The sequence below is a fragment of the Penicillium riverlandense genome (assembly GCF_028828495.1).
Source record: "Penicillium riverlandense strain IBT 135883 chromosome Unknown utg000007l_segment0_segment0, whole genome shotgun sequence".
Taxonomy (NCBI): Eukaryota; Fungi; Ascomycota; class Eurotiomycetes; order Eurotiales; family Aspergillaceae; genus Penicillium; species Penicillium riverlandense.
Genome location: NW_026643198.1, coordinates 2559893 through 2575265, shown reverse-complemented (window position 1 = coordinate 2575265; position 15373 = coordinate 2559893). Strand labels below are relative to the sequence as shown.

Here is a 15373-nt window from a genome sequence, read left to right as displayed (position 1 = left end):
CAATTGGCGTAAGCTGCTGTACTGTGTCTTCATATTAGGGTCAATTGTGACTTTTCAGATAAAGTTTATTGCCTAATTGCAACAAGTATGTTCATTAAATTGGAATTCAAGCTCTATATCCCCCCTTCGTAAGATTTTCCGCCAGCAGCTTTATCAAACTCCATTGCCTCATCCAAACCACAGACACTGTACAAAGAAGCTGGGCCCACATTGGCCGTTTCGTCAGGAAAATCGCCAGTTTCCTTGAGATACTGCACAGACTTGGTGATCGATAAAAAGGCCGCCCTAGAGGCGATAGCAGGGAATATGATAATCTTGAACCCAATTTTCTGGGCTTCCGAGACGGTCAGGCGCGGGGAGACTCCTCCCTGAACCATGTTGTATAAGACCGGGGTCGGGTGCAGCTCTTTACAAACACGTTCTGCCTCTTCCAGAGTGCGAATACCCTCGAGAAAAGCCACATCAGCACCCAGACTGATTGCCTTTTTCAGTCTGTTTAGAGCGACTTCAAAACCAAGGACATGCAATGCGTCCGTACGTGCGATTATGACAATATCGCCGTCAAGTTTTGCTCGCATGTTCACGGCCGCTTTGATCCGTGACAAGTACTCGTCTTCTGAGACCAGCTCTTTATTACGGAGATGGCCACATCGTTTGTTGACGACCTGGTCCTCGAGATGTAGAGCTGCAACGCCGGCACGCATGTACTGAGCGACCGTACGGCCTACCATCAATGCACCTAAAAGGGAATATGTTAGTTCCATTTGTATATATCGTCTCTGAACACGTTAAATATCATACCGCCGTAACCTGTGTCTGCGTCTGCAATGAGCGGAACCGATGGATCCAAGCTGGAAATGAGAGCAGCGTTATCCCTCATATCATTCAAGGTAGCTAGACCTATATCAGGCATTCCAAGTCGGGAAACTGCAGTTCCGGAGCCAGTCTAATATTTCATCAATAAATCTACTTTAAGGTGTTCAATGAGGAAGTGTCCGAGGCTCACCATATAAAGGCTCTTGAAGCCGGCATGAAGGGCAATACGCGCACTGAGCCCGTCATATACGCCAGGGCACACGACGATCTCATCCTTGTTCGCTATTTGCCGCCGTAACAATGATGCAGGGGAGATAAAAGAGGTGCCTTCCATGATGAATCTCTTTTGTGCGTGGTTGATCGGACAGTAAAGGAAGGCACGACCGCGAGATATAGCACGTAGAGCTTTGAGACTTGCTGACTTATACATCTTGGATCGAGCTGAGCATGCCGGCTTATTAGGCTTTTTTTTTTCTTTCTTTTTTTCGGAGAGTTGTGCGAAAGCTGTTTTGCCGGATTGTGGCCGATGACACCTGGACCTCAAATCGGATTTAAGGGGTGACGTCGGCAATTGAGCGAAACAGTAGCGGGTGGAGCCGCTCTATCGACAAATTAGATGCCGATTTCCCGAATTTCTCGAAGGAAGACATGCACTGCGGTAAGTGAAGGATCCCATTGAAGTGCGGGGGATTTTGGCAAATGGCTCAATTGCGAAATCCATTAAAAGGCCGGGTTCCGGGCCTCGGTGCGACACGTCCGTTTTTCGCTCGAGCTACAAAATTGGATTTCTTGATTACAAAACGACTCAGCAGTCTCACAGGAGAACTTGACGAAGCTGCCTATGCATCTGATAGCGTTTTCTGCTGAAAGCTAATTTCCAAAATGGCAACAAACGACGCTAGTCTTCTGACCTTGTCTCAGAGAATCTCACATGTCCTACAGACAACCCGTGGAATTCATATCGAGTCTCCGGTACAAAAGAAAGAATGTAAGACCCAATTACGTTTTTGGCTGATTAAAATAATATATAACAATATCTAGGCGATACCGACAGCGATGAACTCGCGTTTGGAAATTTTGTGGCCGTACTCGATGCCTTCATCAATCTCCTGGAAGGCCAAGATAAGCCGAACGAGGCCGATGCAATTCAGCGCACCAGAGACATCGCACTGGAACCCAAGTCTCATGGAGGTCTTGAAATTGATTTGTGGAAACCACTTGAGCCATCTGCTTGTGATGCACTCACTTTTTGGGTCGAGGCATGGCTTCAGTCACTATCCTCGGCGGAAAAAAGCCGGCAGCTTCTGCGCCCTCTATCAACGCGACCAGTGCAGAGACGTGGAATGACGTTGACAGAAAAAATCCTTGCACATCACTCTGTCGATTCTATTGCATCCAATGGTCTTACTGCCGGAGATTTTGTGCGAGTGGCTATCGACTGGGTTGCTGCGTCTGAGATATCATACTTTGTAAGCGCCTTTTCGTTTACTAATTTGTGGACTTCCAAAACTAACCGAGGGTATTTTTCTTCTAAAGGGAATTAACAAAACACTCTCTCAGCTTGACTCATTCAAGATTTGGCGCAATGACCGTTTCTGGATTGCTGGGGACCATGTCGTCGATCCTCGAACGTACAACACTCCGTTAAATCGCCGGCTTATCAAAGCTACAGATAAAGCTGCACAAGACTTCAAGCTGACTGATTACAAGGGTCCAAATGTGAGCAACGCCACTGGCTAAACTGCTCCGCATCTATGTATCAGTATTGATGCATAATATTTAGTATACCATCATGCACACCGAATTTGTGAGAGAAAGAGCAGAGCCGGGATTACTTGTCCTTGGCTCCGATTCTCGTATAATACCACATGGCCCTCATTGCGCTCAAATCGACTGACGGTTAAATAGATACGTGTTCTTCTGGCGCTGTTGGATGTCTCGCTGTCGGGCTCGGTGCCGCAGACGTTGCGATGAGTGTGATTACCGGTGAAACCTGGTTTAAAGTCCCTGAGTGTATTAGCATTCAATTTGTTGGACAGCCACAACTAGGAATTGGAGGAAAGGATGTTATCCTCCATATCCTCGGCGAGCTCAAGCGCAACACAGTAGCTGCTGAGAAAGTAGTCGAGTTCTCAGGTCCTGGCTGTCGATACCTGTCTGTGGATGCACGGTTTGCAATTGCAAATATGTGCACGGTAAGCCATTCTTGAGAAGAATATGCTTTTATAATTTAATTTACTAACCTTTTTTTAATAGGAGTTTGGTGCCATAACAGGGCTATTTGTGCCTGACGACATTGTTCAGACCTACATTTCGGGCCGGAAGCAAAAGTACAGGCGGTCTTCCTCAATTTACTTTCAACCCGATACAGATGCGGTTTATTCAGGTACGTACGAGATTGATCTATCCAAAGTAACGCCGCTTTTCGCGATCTATCCTTCGCCCGATGACGTGGTTCCTGTGACGGAGAAGGAAGGCATGCATCTCGACGGATGTTTTATTGGCGCATGCACAACAACCGAAGAAGACTTGATTCTTGCTGCTCTTGTTTTGAATGTTGGTTTGCGGCGGAATTTGCCGTTGGCCCCTGGCAAGCGTCATGTGGCTCCTGGGTCAATTCCTATCCGATCTCGGCTCGAGGCCTTGGGCTTTTTGGATACATTCAAAGAAGCTGGCTTCTCAATTGGAGTACCAGGATGTAGCTATTGTGTCGGTATGGGAGCTGATCAAGCTGGCGAAGGTGAGGTATGGATTTCGTCGCAGAATCGAAATTTCCAGAACCGCATGGGAAAGGGCTCCATTGGCAACCTCTCTTCCGCGGCTACAGTTGCCGCCTCATCTTTTGAGATGAAAGTCACTGATCCATCATCTTTTCTGGCGGAGATTGAAGCGAGTTATTTCAATGCGATAAAAAGCCACCCGAAGAGGAGCAAGCCTGCGAACCGTGTTCATCAGATCACCGACATTGCCTACGTGGAACCCAATTATGATTCATCCACCGCAGATACCAAATTTAAGAGCACCTCAGGTTCTGATGGAGCTAATGGCTCTGCCAATGGATCCAATGCCACAAGGTCCCCAATCAAAGAACGTGTCATCAGGCTGGGCGACTTTGTTGACACGGACGCGGTAAGCGCCTCCTTCCTAGAACCACACGGGCAATTGACGACCTAGATTAGATTGCACCGGCGGACTGCCTAGTGACTGCCACGACCGATGAAGCTTTAGGCGATCATTGCATGGAGTACGTGATGCCTGAGTTTCGACAGAAGGTCCGGGATGGACAAAAGGTTCTCGTTGCAGGCAAGGCTCTGGGGGTTGGGTCCTCACGTGAAGCAGCGGTGAGAGCCTTGAAAGGTAAGTTTATAATAGCAGGAATCTTTGAAGCAAAAGCACTCTTTATTATCCGTGCGGCAACTTACTCGTCTAGGTCTCGGGGTTCAATGCGTGATTGCTCGTTCTTTCGCATTTATCTTCAACCGTAATCTCCCAAATTTGGGAATCCTTCGCTTCACAATTGATGATGATAATTTCTATGAACTGGCCGTTGATGGCGCTGAAATCCAAATCAGCTTGGATGAACGACAGGTCCAAATTGGTGGATCGACGTTCCATTTCCAGCTGTCTGACATGGAATTGGCTCTTATTGAGAACCAGGGCATGACGAATGCTTACCAAAGGTTTGGAAGTGATATTTTCCAGTCCCTGGCTGGCGGAAGAAAGGTTGCCCGTAAAACGACTTCCAGACTGACTGGTGCGGAACCGGAGGTCCCCGCGGCACTAAGAGATTTGCAATGGTAGGAAGAGATAGATATGACTTGTTAGATCGTGCTTATATAAATCCGTTCCTATTTTTAACAATATCGAGACACAAAGCATCTAAGAAATACCAAACAAAGTCTTCAATTTTGGTAGTTCAATTTCACCAAAAAACTATTTTCTTGATTATACCACATCCTTATTTGAAAGGAATTGGATTAGTTAATTGTTAGAGCAGAGGATTTAAAAGCTTGATATGCATTGCTAGTCAATAACGGAATGATCAATCTACCAAATCCATCGAAACCCTACAATGTATATCTGAAATCAGGATGCTGGTCACAGAGCTCCTCATAATCCTTAAGACTGTCAGGGTTGATCTCTCCCCTCGCAGCAAACTCGGCAGCCACGGCATCCCGGCATTTGTTCTCTTTGCCGAGGATCCACATAGTGAGAAGGACAGCAACCACGCCTAGAGCGTTCAATCCAAGTAGTGTACCATGTCCCTCAAAAAATCGCGGTGGATCAACATAGACCTGCGTACTGATAATGCTGTAGCACTGAATAAAGATCTGTGCCATTGCCCAGGAAGTGGCTCGCTTGGTAAAGCCAGCATGTGAGATCAAGACCCAGGCGCTAGACAGAACGACAGCGGGATAAGCGCCGGCCGAGACAAAGCAGCATCCCACCACAAGGACGGCTTGATTGGTACTCGTGAGAAGGAGAATATACCCGATCAGGCAAACAGAAAGGCAAATTAAAATTGGGATTCCCTTTTTGTCGAACCGATCCGCCAGAATGTTTCCAATCGGAAGAGTGATAATGCCAAATGCATAGGGGATCATGGTGTATAGTTGAGTCATGACTAGATTCAGAACCTGTTAGCGGTGGAACTATTTTGATAACATGCAGTAAGGTACTCACGCGTTGAGAAGCCAAAGAGACTTATGAAAGTAGGGAGGAAAACTCCAAATGCAGCCACATTTAAGCACACTGCCGCAACAGCCATTGCTTGTAGCCAAGACTTGGGATCTTTGATAGCGAGCCAGACTTGAACGGATTTTGGCCTCGAATCTGGCACATTCCTAGCTATTGTATCTAGGTAAGAATATACTTTTCATGGCGGAAAGTGTGGCTCTGGCCTACCGATCTTGGTTCTTTGAAGAATCATTTCCCGCTCCTCTTCCGTCTTGAAAATCACACTTCCATATTTTGAAACTGTTTCTGGAAATTTAGGAAGGAAGATGAGAATCAGAAGGCCCCAGAAAATAGTAGGAACCCCTTCTACCAGAAAAAGCCAACGCCAGGAAGATATTCCTTGGCTGCCATCGAGGTTTTTGCCAACGCCGTAAGCGATGAGCCCGCCAATTGCACCTGCTATTGGAGCCGGAAGATAGAAAAATGCTTCGGAGGAATCAGTGTGCGCATCATCCATTAATAGACAAGGATATATACTCACCTGCTCTAGTTCCCACTTCATTGGGATAGTACCACTGTGCCAGATAGAGATTGCCTGTCTGAACCACTGCCTCGAATGCCCCTGTTAGAAGCCGAAGGGCCATAATCGGCGCGTAAGAATGGCAAGCAGCAATACAGCAAGCTATCACACCGAAGAGCACGACGGCAGAACCAAATACTACGGGCGCTGGAATGTACCGCAGGGTCAATGCCGCTGGGAGTTCAAATACCATGTAGCCAACGACTAACCCGACGATTATTGTTAGCGCCGTCTTTTGGAAGAAGGGAAACGAACAAAGAAAGATTGTCAAATAACGAGACACTCACAGAACATCATTAGGCAGTTGTAGTATTGGCTGCTTGACATATTGAGATCCTCATCCATTCCCATGACTTTAGCATTTCCAATCTGCGTTCGGTCCTGGTTATTATTATTTAATCAGCAAGTGAATTGAGACGCAGTGACAGCGCAGTACAAACCAGATAAGCAAAAAAGAAGCACCCAGCCAGCAGTGGCACAATCGCCAGGTCTTGTTTCAGCAGCAATCGCTTCTCGCGTGGGGACTTTTCATGTTTGAAGTCGGGGACAACATGGTGCTTCTCTTCGTGCTCTGTATACTCCACTTTCTCCTCCATTGACTTGTTCTGGATAGCTTCCATTGTGAGTAGGTTGACCTATGACCAAGGGTGATAAAGCAGACACAGGAAGTATCAAAGAAGAGAATCCCGCTGTCGATATCGTGGTTGGACCCTAATCAAGAAGATACCAAAATCAAGCTCGATCTCTACCCCATGGGGTTCATGCAGGTTTTGCAATTTTAGCAAATGACCGGTCTCTACTGTTTTGCCGATGAATCTGGGGTAAAAGCCGATCCTGGCCGCCATCTCCGATCCTGGCCGCCATCTCCGATCCGACCCACATGCTGAGAGACACGACGAGTTGATGCAGTCTACGCAGGACTCGAGAAGTCGCCTGTCTCAAGAGCAAATTAGCACTAGCAATTGGGATATTCTAAATATCATAAACCAGATGATTTCCATAGGCGCATATAATGTTACCGTATGACTCTAGTATAAGCTCCAGAGCTGCAGCTACATGTATATTAAAATAGAGGCTAGCCAATGCCATGACAACAAGGAATTCTCACCAATTAACTCATGAGAAATCATATAACATACAGTATATGGAGAAATTCATTTTGTCCGTGTTCCTCGGTTTTCAGTAATGGAAAAGTGATTATTGGAAACAGCTCGAATGATCTCGGGCCGTTTACGGAGCAACGCGGGGCTAGGCAGCGGGGCGAATGACTAACTGGAGCGATAGCAGCACCAACTTGTGGCTTTTGATCATCAAAATTCCGATCTCAGACGACATATTGCTCAGAATAATGATCGAAACAAAGCGGCCCGGAAGAACCGTCAAGGCATGCACCAATTGCCGGCAGCAGAAGGTAGACGGTTTCCCGAATCGCCTTTTCTTCCACCCCATGCTTACCCTAAGAACTAGTTGCGGTGCGATGCTAGCGACAACCTCTCTAAACTATGTTCACGATGCAGTCGCCTGCATTTGGACTGCGTCGTCTTACGGTCTTTCAAGAGGGTCAAAAAGAAAACGTGAGCTAGAACCTGTAACAGTCAAAGTGTTGATCCTGACAAGCACCCAGTAAAGCAGAATTGCAGCAAGAAGTAGAATTCTTGCGCGAGCAAATATCAATGAGAGCCCCGACAAGCCCCCCTGTCGACGAGCTTCTCATGGAGCCCGATGCTGCAGATCTGGATGGAGTCCCGCCCTCACTCCTGTCCAACCCATCCCCCGGTCATCGGACCGTAGAATATAGTCCACTCGCACAAAACCAAGATGTCGGGAATGCTCTGCTAGGGCCATCTTTGCCATCAGGAACGTTACGTTCTCGGCATAACGCCGATGCATCCCCGACATCACCGCGATCTCTGGACGGCTTCGAGGTGGAAGCTCACAAGATCGACGACTGCTTTTCATTGTGACTTTTATCATACCCCAGTTAACGTGCACGAACCCTAATGTTCAATGCAGGTTCTTTTCCAATTATGCTCACATTCTACCTATTCTTGACGCACAGGTATCACCTGACGAGTATTACCTCCGCTGTCCACAACTTTTCTGGACGATTGTGGGAGTGGGCTGTCGGCAGTATGTTCGAGATCCGACCCTATTGACACGGCTAGCACCGTCAATCCAGAATATGACTCTATCGTCGTTAGCAACACGAGTGGCTGTCATCGACATGATTCAAAGTCTACTTATACTATCTACATGGCCATTCCCCTTCAATTCAGCCAATAAAGCCATGGTGCATATATTTAGCGGTGCAGCTGTAAACCTAGCTCAGCAGATTGGCTTGCACGTTGTCGGTGTTGGACAAGATTTTGCTCGTGTTAAGCTCAATCCAGATGAGTCGGTTAAAACATACCGCGCACAGTTATGGCATTACTGCATCATAATAAATCAGAGGTAAGAAGCTATGCTCATGGTATAAAAGTAAACGTCGGCTGAGTTTTGATATCATAACAGTACCAGCTACGCAGATGGACTTCTGCCCAGTGTCTTAACCGCCATGGATAAGAATGATATCACTCGCGCTCACTCACTACTCTCTCCCGATCTGCAATACAGATACAAAATCCATCAAGTCGCTCTCGAAGCCACACAGGCCATGCAGCAAGCTGGATTAGCCGAAAGTAATGTATACAACACGGCACTTCTGCATTCTCTAGTCGGTACCTTCGACCGTGAGTTGTCAAGTATGTCGCCTTCGACAGACACCAGTGGCATGAGTAAGCCAAACCCTCGCATGAATGCAGGTAATTGAAGTCTCACATCCACCAAGCCAGGATATATTACGTCCTCGCGCGGCTACACATCAGAACATTCCATTTCTTTAGCACCCACAGCCCGGAAACTTTTGCCCCACTACTCAGCGTCTACGAGACAGCCGTGGAAGCAATCGAAACAGTAACCTCAATGTGTACACCGGCTGCAGTTTGCACATTCTATATACATCGGATGCTGGTTCTCGCGGCCTTGACCATTCTGAAGATCCTACGCAGCGACATGCATAAATCAGCAGTTGACGCCCAGGCTGGAGAATGCGCGTATTTCTCCGCGATTATGTTTCTTCGACGGCTGTCCATGGCCCATGACGATATCAGTGCGCGCGGTGGAGACATACTAGCTCAGATGTGGGCTAGCGACTCTGTTTTCAAGGGTACTGATGGCGCAAGAGATAGCCTCACGCTGCGTATTCGAAGTCGGCTGACAATGAGTGTCATATATGATGTTTTCTGGTGGTGGCGTGAGGAGATTGCTGGGTTAGCGAGCCCTTATAAGGAGAAGCGGGACGGGAATAGTAAAGGTGACTGAGTTTCCCGTGAACTGAACAGAGAGACTTGCTGACAATTCAAACAGAGACTACAAGAGGGAGATCCGATATATATGCAAATGACATCCAAGGCCAGGAAATGCATTCAAGAGCTTCAGCAGAGTTTGACAGCATCCCATACTTTGGCACCGAGTTTGACGACCTCGCAGAATTCAGCTGGACAGGAGCACTGAAAGACGCGACACTGGACCAACCAGTCAATGAAACGATATTTGGAATGACTCCTGGCTCGAACTAATAGGCTTTTGCAAGCTGAGAGATGTAACTATAGATAGATAAAAATACCATTTTAACCCAGACGAGTCCAACACCCAGCTAGGCAGCTGGCCAAACATCACTCGGAATGTACACCTTCCCATCCATAAGTCTCCTGGACGTCCGCACAAAGGCAAGAACATTGTACTCCGGGGCATCAAGTGAGATAGTTGACGAGCGCCTCCCTTGAACGGCAGCCTCCACTTTGACAGGCATAATACCCAGGGGATGAGAAATGTTGAAAACTTCACTCTCCAATGTTCCGGTACCCATCACCTGGTATACCATAGTTCCCTCAATTCGACTGCACCCCGCTGTACAGGTAGCTATAGTCCCAGCCATGCTATCATGACACATATTATTCAAGATAAACCGGGATGTGATATGACCAACCTGACTCGGCGGCCCAATGAGAGTAACTGACGGTACACCAAGGGACTGCTCGTCGACGAGTTCCCAGTCCCGGCACATACCCAGTAACTGTGCAGCTTTGCCGCGTACTTCTTTACAGATAGCTATAATTTGCGGGTTGTTTGTGATGTCGGCAGCGCTGAGACCTGATAGATTCTCCACGCCCAGGTCTGTCGCTCGCACGAATGTGGTCAGTGTGGCGATGTCCACGATGGTGACTGGTACACTCTTTTGGCCGATCTGCAGCGCATCCGTTGCATGTCCTGTTGGCAACGGGCCGTTATCACGGAAGCCGCCAATGGTCTGCATAAGTAGATGTTAGATATATGAATCCCGTATCCTCCTAAGACAAGAGCATACATTCCTAAAATCCATAAGGATCGGCGCCCCTGTCCCCGGCACAGCAGCAATAGCAAAATCGCCCTTGGAGAGAGCCTTTCCCGAGGCAATATGCACAGGAACATGCGCAATAAGAATCTTCTTAATAGCAGTTTGATAAATGCGCACCTCCCTCGTCTTCATGCTCGGATCAACAGAGACACCCTCCCGAAAGGGCGTCTTAATCAACCCCTCATCAATAGCAAAGGGTCCAACCCCGGAACTGATATTCCCACAGTTCCCATGGAAGCGAATACTATCCTCGGCAATGCTAACTTGCGCGTAGGTGTAATCAACGTCGGCGTCGGCACGGTCCGAGGTCTTGATAATGGCGACCTTGGAGGTGACGATGCGGGTTCCGCCTAGTCCGTCGATTTGAAGGGGGTCTGGTGTACCCATTGCTCGTTTCATTACCGCATCCCGGAGGGGCCCTGGTGGGGGCACGTCTTCGTCTTTGAAGAAGAGAGCTTTGCTGGACCCGCCACGGATTAGGGCGGTGGGGATGCTGATTTGGTCCGGGAGCATTTTGGAGATTATTTTCAAGGACTAGTGGGTAGGTATTATTCACAGGATTTGGTTGTGGTTTGTATACTAATGGGGTAAGACTGGAAGGTGGGTGAATTGCGCGATGTTGCTGTGCTTAGGCCGAATAAGCCGATCCGGTTCATGTGTCCGAACCGGTTCCAAATCTCCGGCTGCCATCTGTCAATGGAGCAAATGGAGCAGTCGATCGAAACGTTTTAGAACTTGAATGAGTGAATCAAAAGTGTGAATTTCAGATTACTATAATGAACAGACGGTGTTGCATGAGGTCATTAGCTTGATTAATATACGAAATTAGCAAGCAATAACTCATCTCATAACGCCAGCGCTGAAATGCTTAACTAAATATTGACCTTTTCCCCCTTGATATATGCATTAAATGAACATGACCGAATAATAGACAATCCAGGGTTTAGGTGACCAACGCAGCCATAGGTGAGGGAGGGGTATCTTTTGAGGGTGGTGAATCTGTAGACCAATAGAAACGAGAGGTAGGATATGTGCAAGCCAGAGAAAAGGCAGGCAAAGCCATATTGCCACAAGAGCGGACCAGTTCATGAACCATGCCTCGCTGTAGCAAGACTCTAGATTTTTGACAGATTGGAATGTCTTTTTAAGCCTGAGTTCAGGCTGAGCTGCGAGCTCCAGATATTCTGTGACTGTAGCCTTGGATGGGTCATATCAGGCAAAGAGACAGATTGTAGGGGATTTTCGAGAACACTGCGGCGACGAGAGAACACATCATTCTCAGCTGAGCTATTTTTATCTCGAGGACTGGCATTCTGTTGATTGCGGCTGCGGCGTCGGTAACCACGAAGATACTCATTCGGAACAGGGTCAACTTGTTTCTTGGCGGCAGGGACGAGGTTGAGATAGAAGGGGAAGATGGCACCGGCACAGAAAACCGCCACGAGAACACAGAACGAGTATGACTGGCCGCGGGCTAGGTAGGCGGCATACTGCGCGAAGGGGAAGAAGGCGCCACCGCTGACGGCGACGGTCAAGAATGTTGCGGCGGTCTTTGTGTGTCGGGCCGTTCCGCGCAGTGAGATGGCAAAGATGATGCTGAAGGCACCACTCTCGAAGAGGTAGACTAGCATGGCCATAACTATGGCTGCACAGCCGGTGGTCTTCATGCAGAGCACAGAGAAGACGATCATCCCAATGTAAGAGATCATGAGAATCCAGCGAGGCTTCAGGAACAACTGCGCAAAGGCGGCAACGAAGCGCCCTACGGCGAAGACGCTATGGCCGATCGTCAAGATTTCGAACGCATCAATGGATGTTCCAGAATTTGCAGAGAGGACATATCTTTCAAGAGCTGTCGAAAGGACTTCCTGTCCAGCCACATAAAAGTATAGTGACCACACTCCCAATGCAAGGGTGAGCCAGACCACAGGGACTCCAAGTACTTTGGTCATGTTGTCTCCTCGGCGACGATTGGCTAGCTCCTCCAGGTCGTCATCAGATGCCTCAGGAATCGGTAAGTAATAGAAGGCCACTGCCAAAAGCACATCAAAAAGAGCAATCCCAAGATACGTCCACTGCACGTCTACCAGAGAGGCGACGTCAGTGACGCTCTTGAAAAGCACCTTCTGGGCCAACAACGGTGAGAGAACGCTTCCGATAGCTTGCACGCCTTGTGAAATATTCAAACGGATCTCTGAATTTTCAAGTGGACCGCACAGCGCGATAAACGGATTAGCGGCCGTCTCCAACACTGAGAGGCCAATTCCAACGACGAAGTTGGATATCGTGAAGGCGGCAGTAGATGTGAGGACAGCAGATGGCCAGAAGATCAGTGCTCCACAGCCGTAGATACACAATCCCGTTATGAAGGTAGATTTGAAGCCCCAGGTTTTGAGGACTGGGCGACCGACGAGCAATGGACCGACGACATACCCACCAAAGTAGGCACCGTGAAGACCCAATGAGTGCCAGGTGTCAAGCCGAACGATCTTCTTGAACTGATTATTGAGGACATCCAATAAACCGTATTCAAATCCCCACAGAAAGAAAAGCAGAGTAGTCCAGGCGTTGGGCGCGATCGACTCTCTGTTATTCAACTTGAGCATGCTCTCTGGATTCTTCACGTTGACGAAGTCAAAGAATCTAAAATTATATGGGTGGGATGAACTGGTGGGAGCCGTGTTTGCCTCTGTGTCTTGACCCTCGCTGCCATGCTGACCGAACATATCTTGCATCATCATAAGGGCGTTGGAACTGCGACGACGTATAGCCATGCTACCCTTTCTTTGCTGCGGCGACGGTTTTTCATTGCTATCTGATGGCGAAGATGGTGTTTCGCCACCAGAAGCGGGCATTGCGGCGGGTGAAGGCATCGCAACGGGACTGTCGCTTGCCCCATGAGCAATTGGGGTGTTAACAGATGAATTGTTTGTGTCTTTGATCAATTTGGGGACAAGACGGGCAACAAGGGGCTTGAGACTGGGAACACATCCGCAGATGACGGACACATTGACTTCGACGGCTGACCACATGAAAGACAGCGACGCATACCCTGAACCATCGATACAGATTAGCCGAATTTTCACTTGACAACAACAGAAAGCCCGAACATACAGCTAAAGTCGGCAATTCCAATGTTGGAGATGTGGATTGATCGGATTTCCGTTCTATGGGAGGTGGCCGCTCGTTGGAGAAAAGCAATTCGGATCACATCGACTACGGCCACGAAGAAACCGAAGCTGAATGTAATGACCAGAATCGCCTTCTGCTTCATGGGTAGCCGCATATTGGTCAAGATGGGCATTGGCAGAAAAAGGATGGCCAGGTCGGTGATGATGTTCACTGGCGACGAGGAAAGGTACAGCGTGATGATATCGATACATTGCGCACCGTTCGGGACCGTGGAATAAAACGCGGCGCTGACGGGATTGCATTGGAAGACATTGACAAGAGTCAATGCGAGACCGGCCGCGTTTACCACCGCAAGGGTCACGTAGTTGGCCCATCGAAAGACTTTCTCGCCGCGCGTGAAAGTCAAGTAAAAGACCAGGATGGAGGTTTTGACGGACATCAACGCTGGATTCTGGACCAAAGGTCAGTATCTCGTCATCTTCACTTGTCGGTGCCCCCCGTAACGTACGTAGAGGACGGTAAAGGCATAATTAGCGCGATTGAGGCCAGGTTCATCTGCTCGCGGGATGGCGTCCGCATGGAGCCCGAGTCCTTTGCTAGTCGCGTAGAACAGGGAAAATGAGAATCCAAAGTCGATCAACTGTAGCATCATTAATGCGCCGAGTCCGACACATCCCGGGGAGCATGCAGGGTCCGGCTGGAGACGGTACATACCCATGCGAGCAACATCAAATAATCGTGTAGCGCGACTTTTCTCACCACGAAGATGCGGGAGACAAACCGCAGGGCCACGAAGATGCTGGCGATGACGAAGAAGGGGACGGAGACTCCCAGCACGAGCGACCGGCGGTCCTGCATTGTGTGCGCAGGCGGGCGAGCGCCCTTTTGTACGGTCTTCACGGTAGCAGTTGAGGAATGGCAGCAATCACAGCCCGCACATACTCGGTGGCGTCATGTTCTTGCGATGTGGAGGCTCCATCGTCTCGTCGCGGGTTCGGGTACCGTCGAGGAGGGTCAAGTGGTGTAGTCACCGAGGGAGGTTGGAGAGTGAAAAGGAAACAAGAATAATACCGAAAATATGACGAATCCAGGTCAAAGGAACTTCCCCATCTTTCGGTGAGGGAAATATGCGGAGGACAGGCCGCAAACGTGGTCATTGGCCGGTTCGGGTTCCGCCTTTTTGGCTTCTTGCCACCCATAGCAGAGGTTGGCGATGTCTCGGCTCATTTCCGAGTCCATCGCTTTGTGCCTAATTTAGAAACACTAAGCAGACTGACAGCTTGGCGCTCGGCGATAATATGGCCTTCGGTCGCGACAAAATCATGGACTGCGGGGATGAGGAACTATACATTCAGCCCGCAATCTACTATGACTTCATTGTGCAGCGACCGGCAACTCTCGCAATGCTAATTCCTCAAGTCAACACATACCTGGAATATACCAATATTTCGACATTAGTTTCGCCCGATCGCTTTGAATCCCTTGCTTATTTTTTTTATCAACACCAATTAATTTCCAGTGTTTGAACTGAGCTAAAGTCATTGCCAAACGATACTACACACAGAAAGCCCATCACATGAACCATGCACACCCTATACAGCCCGATCTAAGGACGATCACCTTGCTTACAATCTTAGCACGATTCACGGGTAGTTAGCTGCAGGGATATGGTATCTGGCTGAATCTAAGCGGGTTATGCATCTGAATAACGGGGATATAAACATGGCGTCTCC

At 48.5% G+C, this 15373-nt stretch overlaps 6 protein-coding genes across 6 annotated transcripts; 2 read left to right on the top strand and 4 right to left on the bottom strand.

The window, feature by feature from the left end:
* Positions 1-113: 113 nt before the first annotated feature.
* N7474_008621 (isocitrate lyase/PEP mutase family protein) lies at positions 114-1150 on the bottom strand (the record flags this gene model as incomplete). The annotated part of the gene is made up of 3 exons (XM_057200031.1): positions 114-739; positions 802-946; positions 1007-1150. 3 exons carry the CDS (start codon positions 1148-1150, stop codon positions 114-116), a joined length of 915 nt encoding a protein of 304 aa, XP_057050732.1.
* Positions 1151-1698: 548 nt separating this feature from the next.
* Positions 1699-4617, top strand: acoC (uncharacterized protein; the record flags this gene model as incomplete). Its single annotated transcript, XM_057200030.1, has 8 exons — positions 1699-1804; positions 1858-2285; positions 2377-2535; positions 2600-2672; positions 2725-3011; positions 3073-3945; positions 3996-4173; positions 4247-4617. The coding sequence occupies 8 exons, from the start codon at positions 1699-1701 to the stop codon at positions 4615-4617; spliced, it is 2475 nt and encodes an 824-aa protein (XP_057050731.1).
* A 266-nt stretch (positions 4618-4883) lies between these two features.
* On the bottom strand, positions 4884-6693 carry N7474_008619 (major facilitator superfamily domain-containing protein; the record flags this gene model as incomplete). Its single annotated transcript, XM_057200029.1, has 6 exons — positions 4884-5440; positions 5500-5664; positions 5722-5979; positions 6035-6277; positions 6361-6454; positions 6514-6693. 6 exons carry the CDS (start codon positions 6691-6693, stop codon positions 4884-4886), a joined length of 1497 nt encoding a protein of 498 aa, XP_057050730.1.
* Positions 6694-7746: 1053 nt separating this feature from the next.
* On the top strand, positions 7747-9690 carry N7474_008618 (fungal specific transcription factor domain-containing protein; the record flags this gene model as incomplete). Its single annotated transcript, XM_057200028.1, has 5 exons — positions 7747-8033; positions 8087-8524; positions 8585-8847; positions 8901-9419; positions 9479-9690. The coding sequence occupies 5 exons, from the start codon at positions 7747-7749 to the stop codon at positions 9688-9690; spliced, it is 1719 nt and encodes a 572-aa protein (XP_057050729.1).
* A 77-nt stretch (positions 9691-9767) lies between these two features.
* Positions 9768-11021, bottom strand: N7474_008617 (PrpF protein; the record flags this gene model as incomplete). Its single annotated transcript, XM_057200027.1, has 2 exons — positions 9768-10421; positions 10479-11021. 2 exons carry the CDS (start codon positions 11019-11021, stop codon positions 9768-9770), a joined length of 1197 nt encoding a protein of 398 aa, XP_057050728.1.
* A 602-nt stretch (positions 11022-11623) lies between these two features.
* N7474_008616 (putative MFS monosaccharide transporter) lies at positions 11624-14498 on the bottom strand (the record flags this gene model as incomplete). Its single annotated transcript, XM_057200026.1, has 4 exons — positions 11624-13560; positions 13623-14091; positions 14149-14280; positions 14355-14498. 4 exons carry the CDS (start codon positions 14496-14498, stop codon positions 11624-11626), a joined length of 2682 nt encoding a protein of 893 aa, XP_057050727.1.
* Positions 14499-15373: the final 875 nt, after the last annotated feature.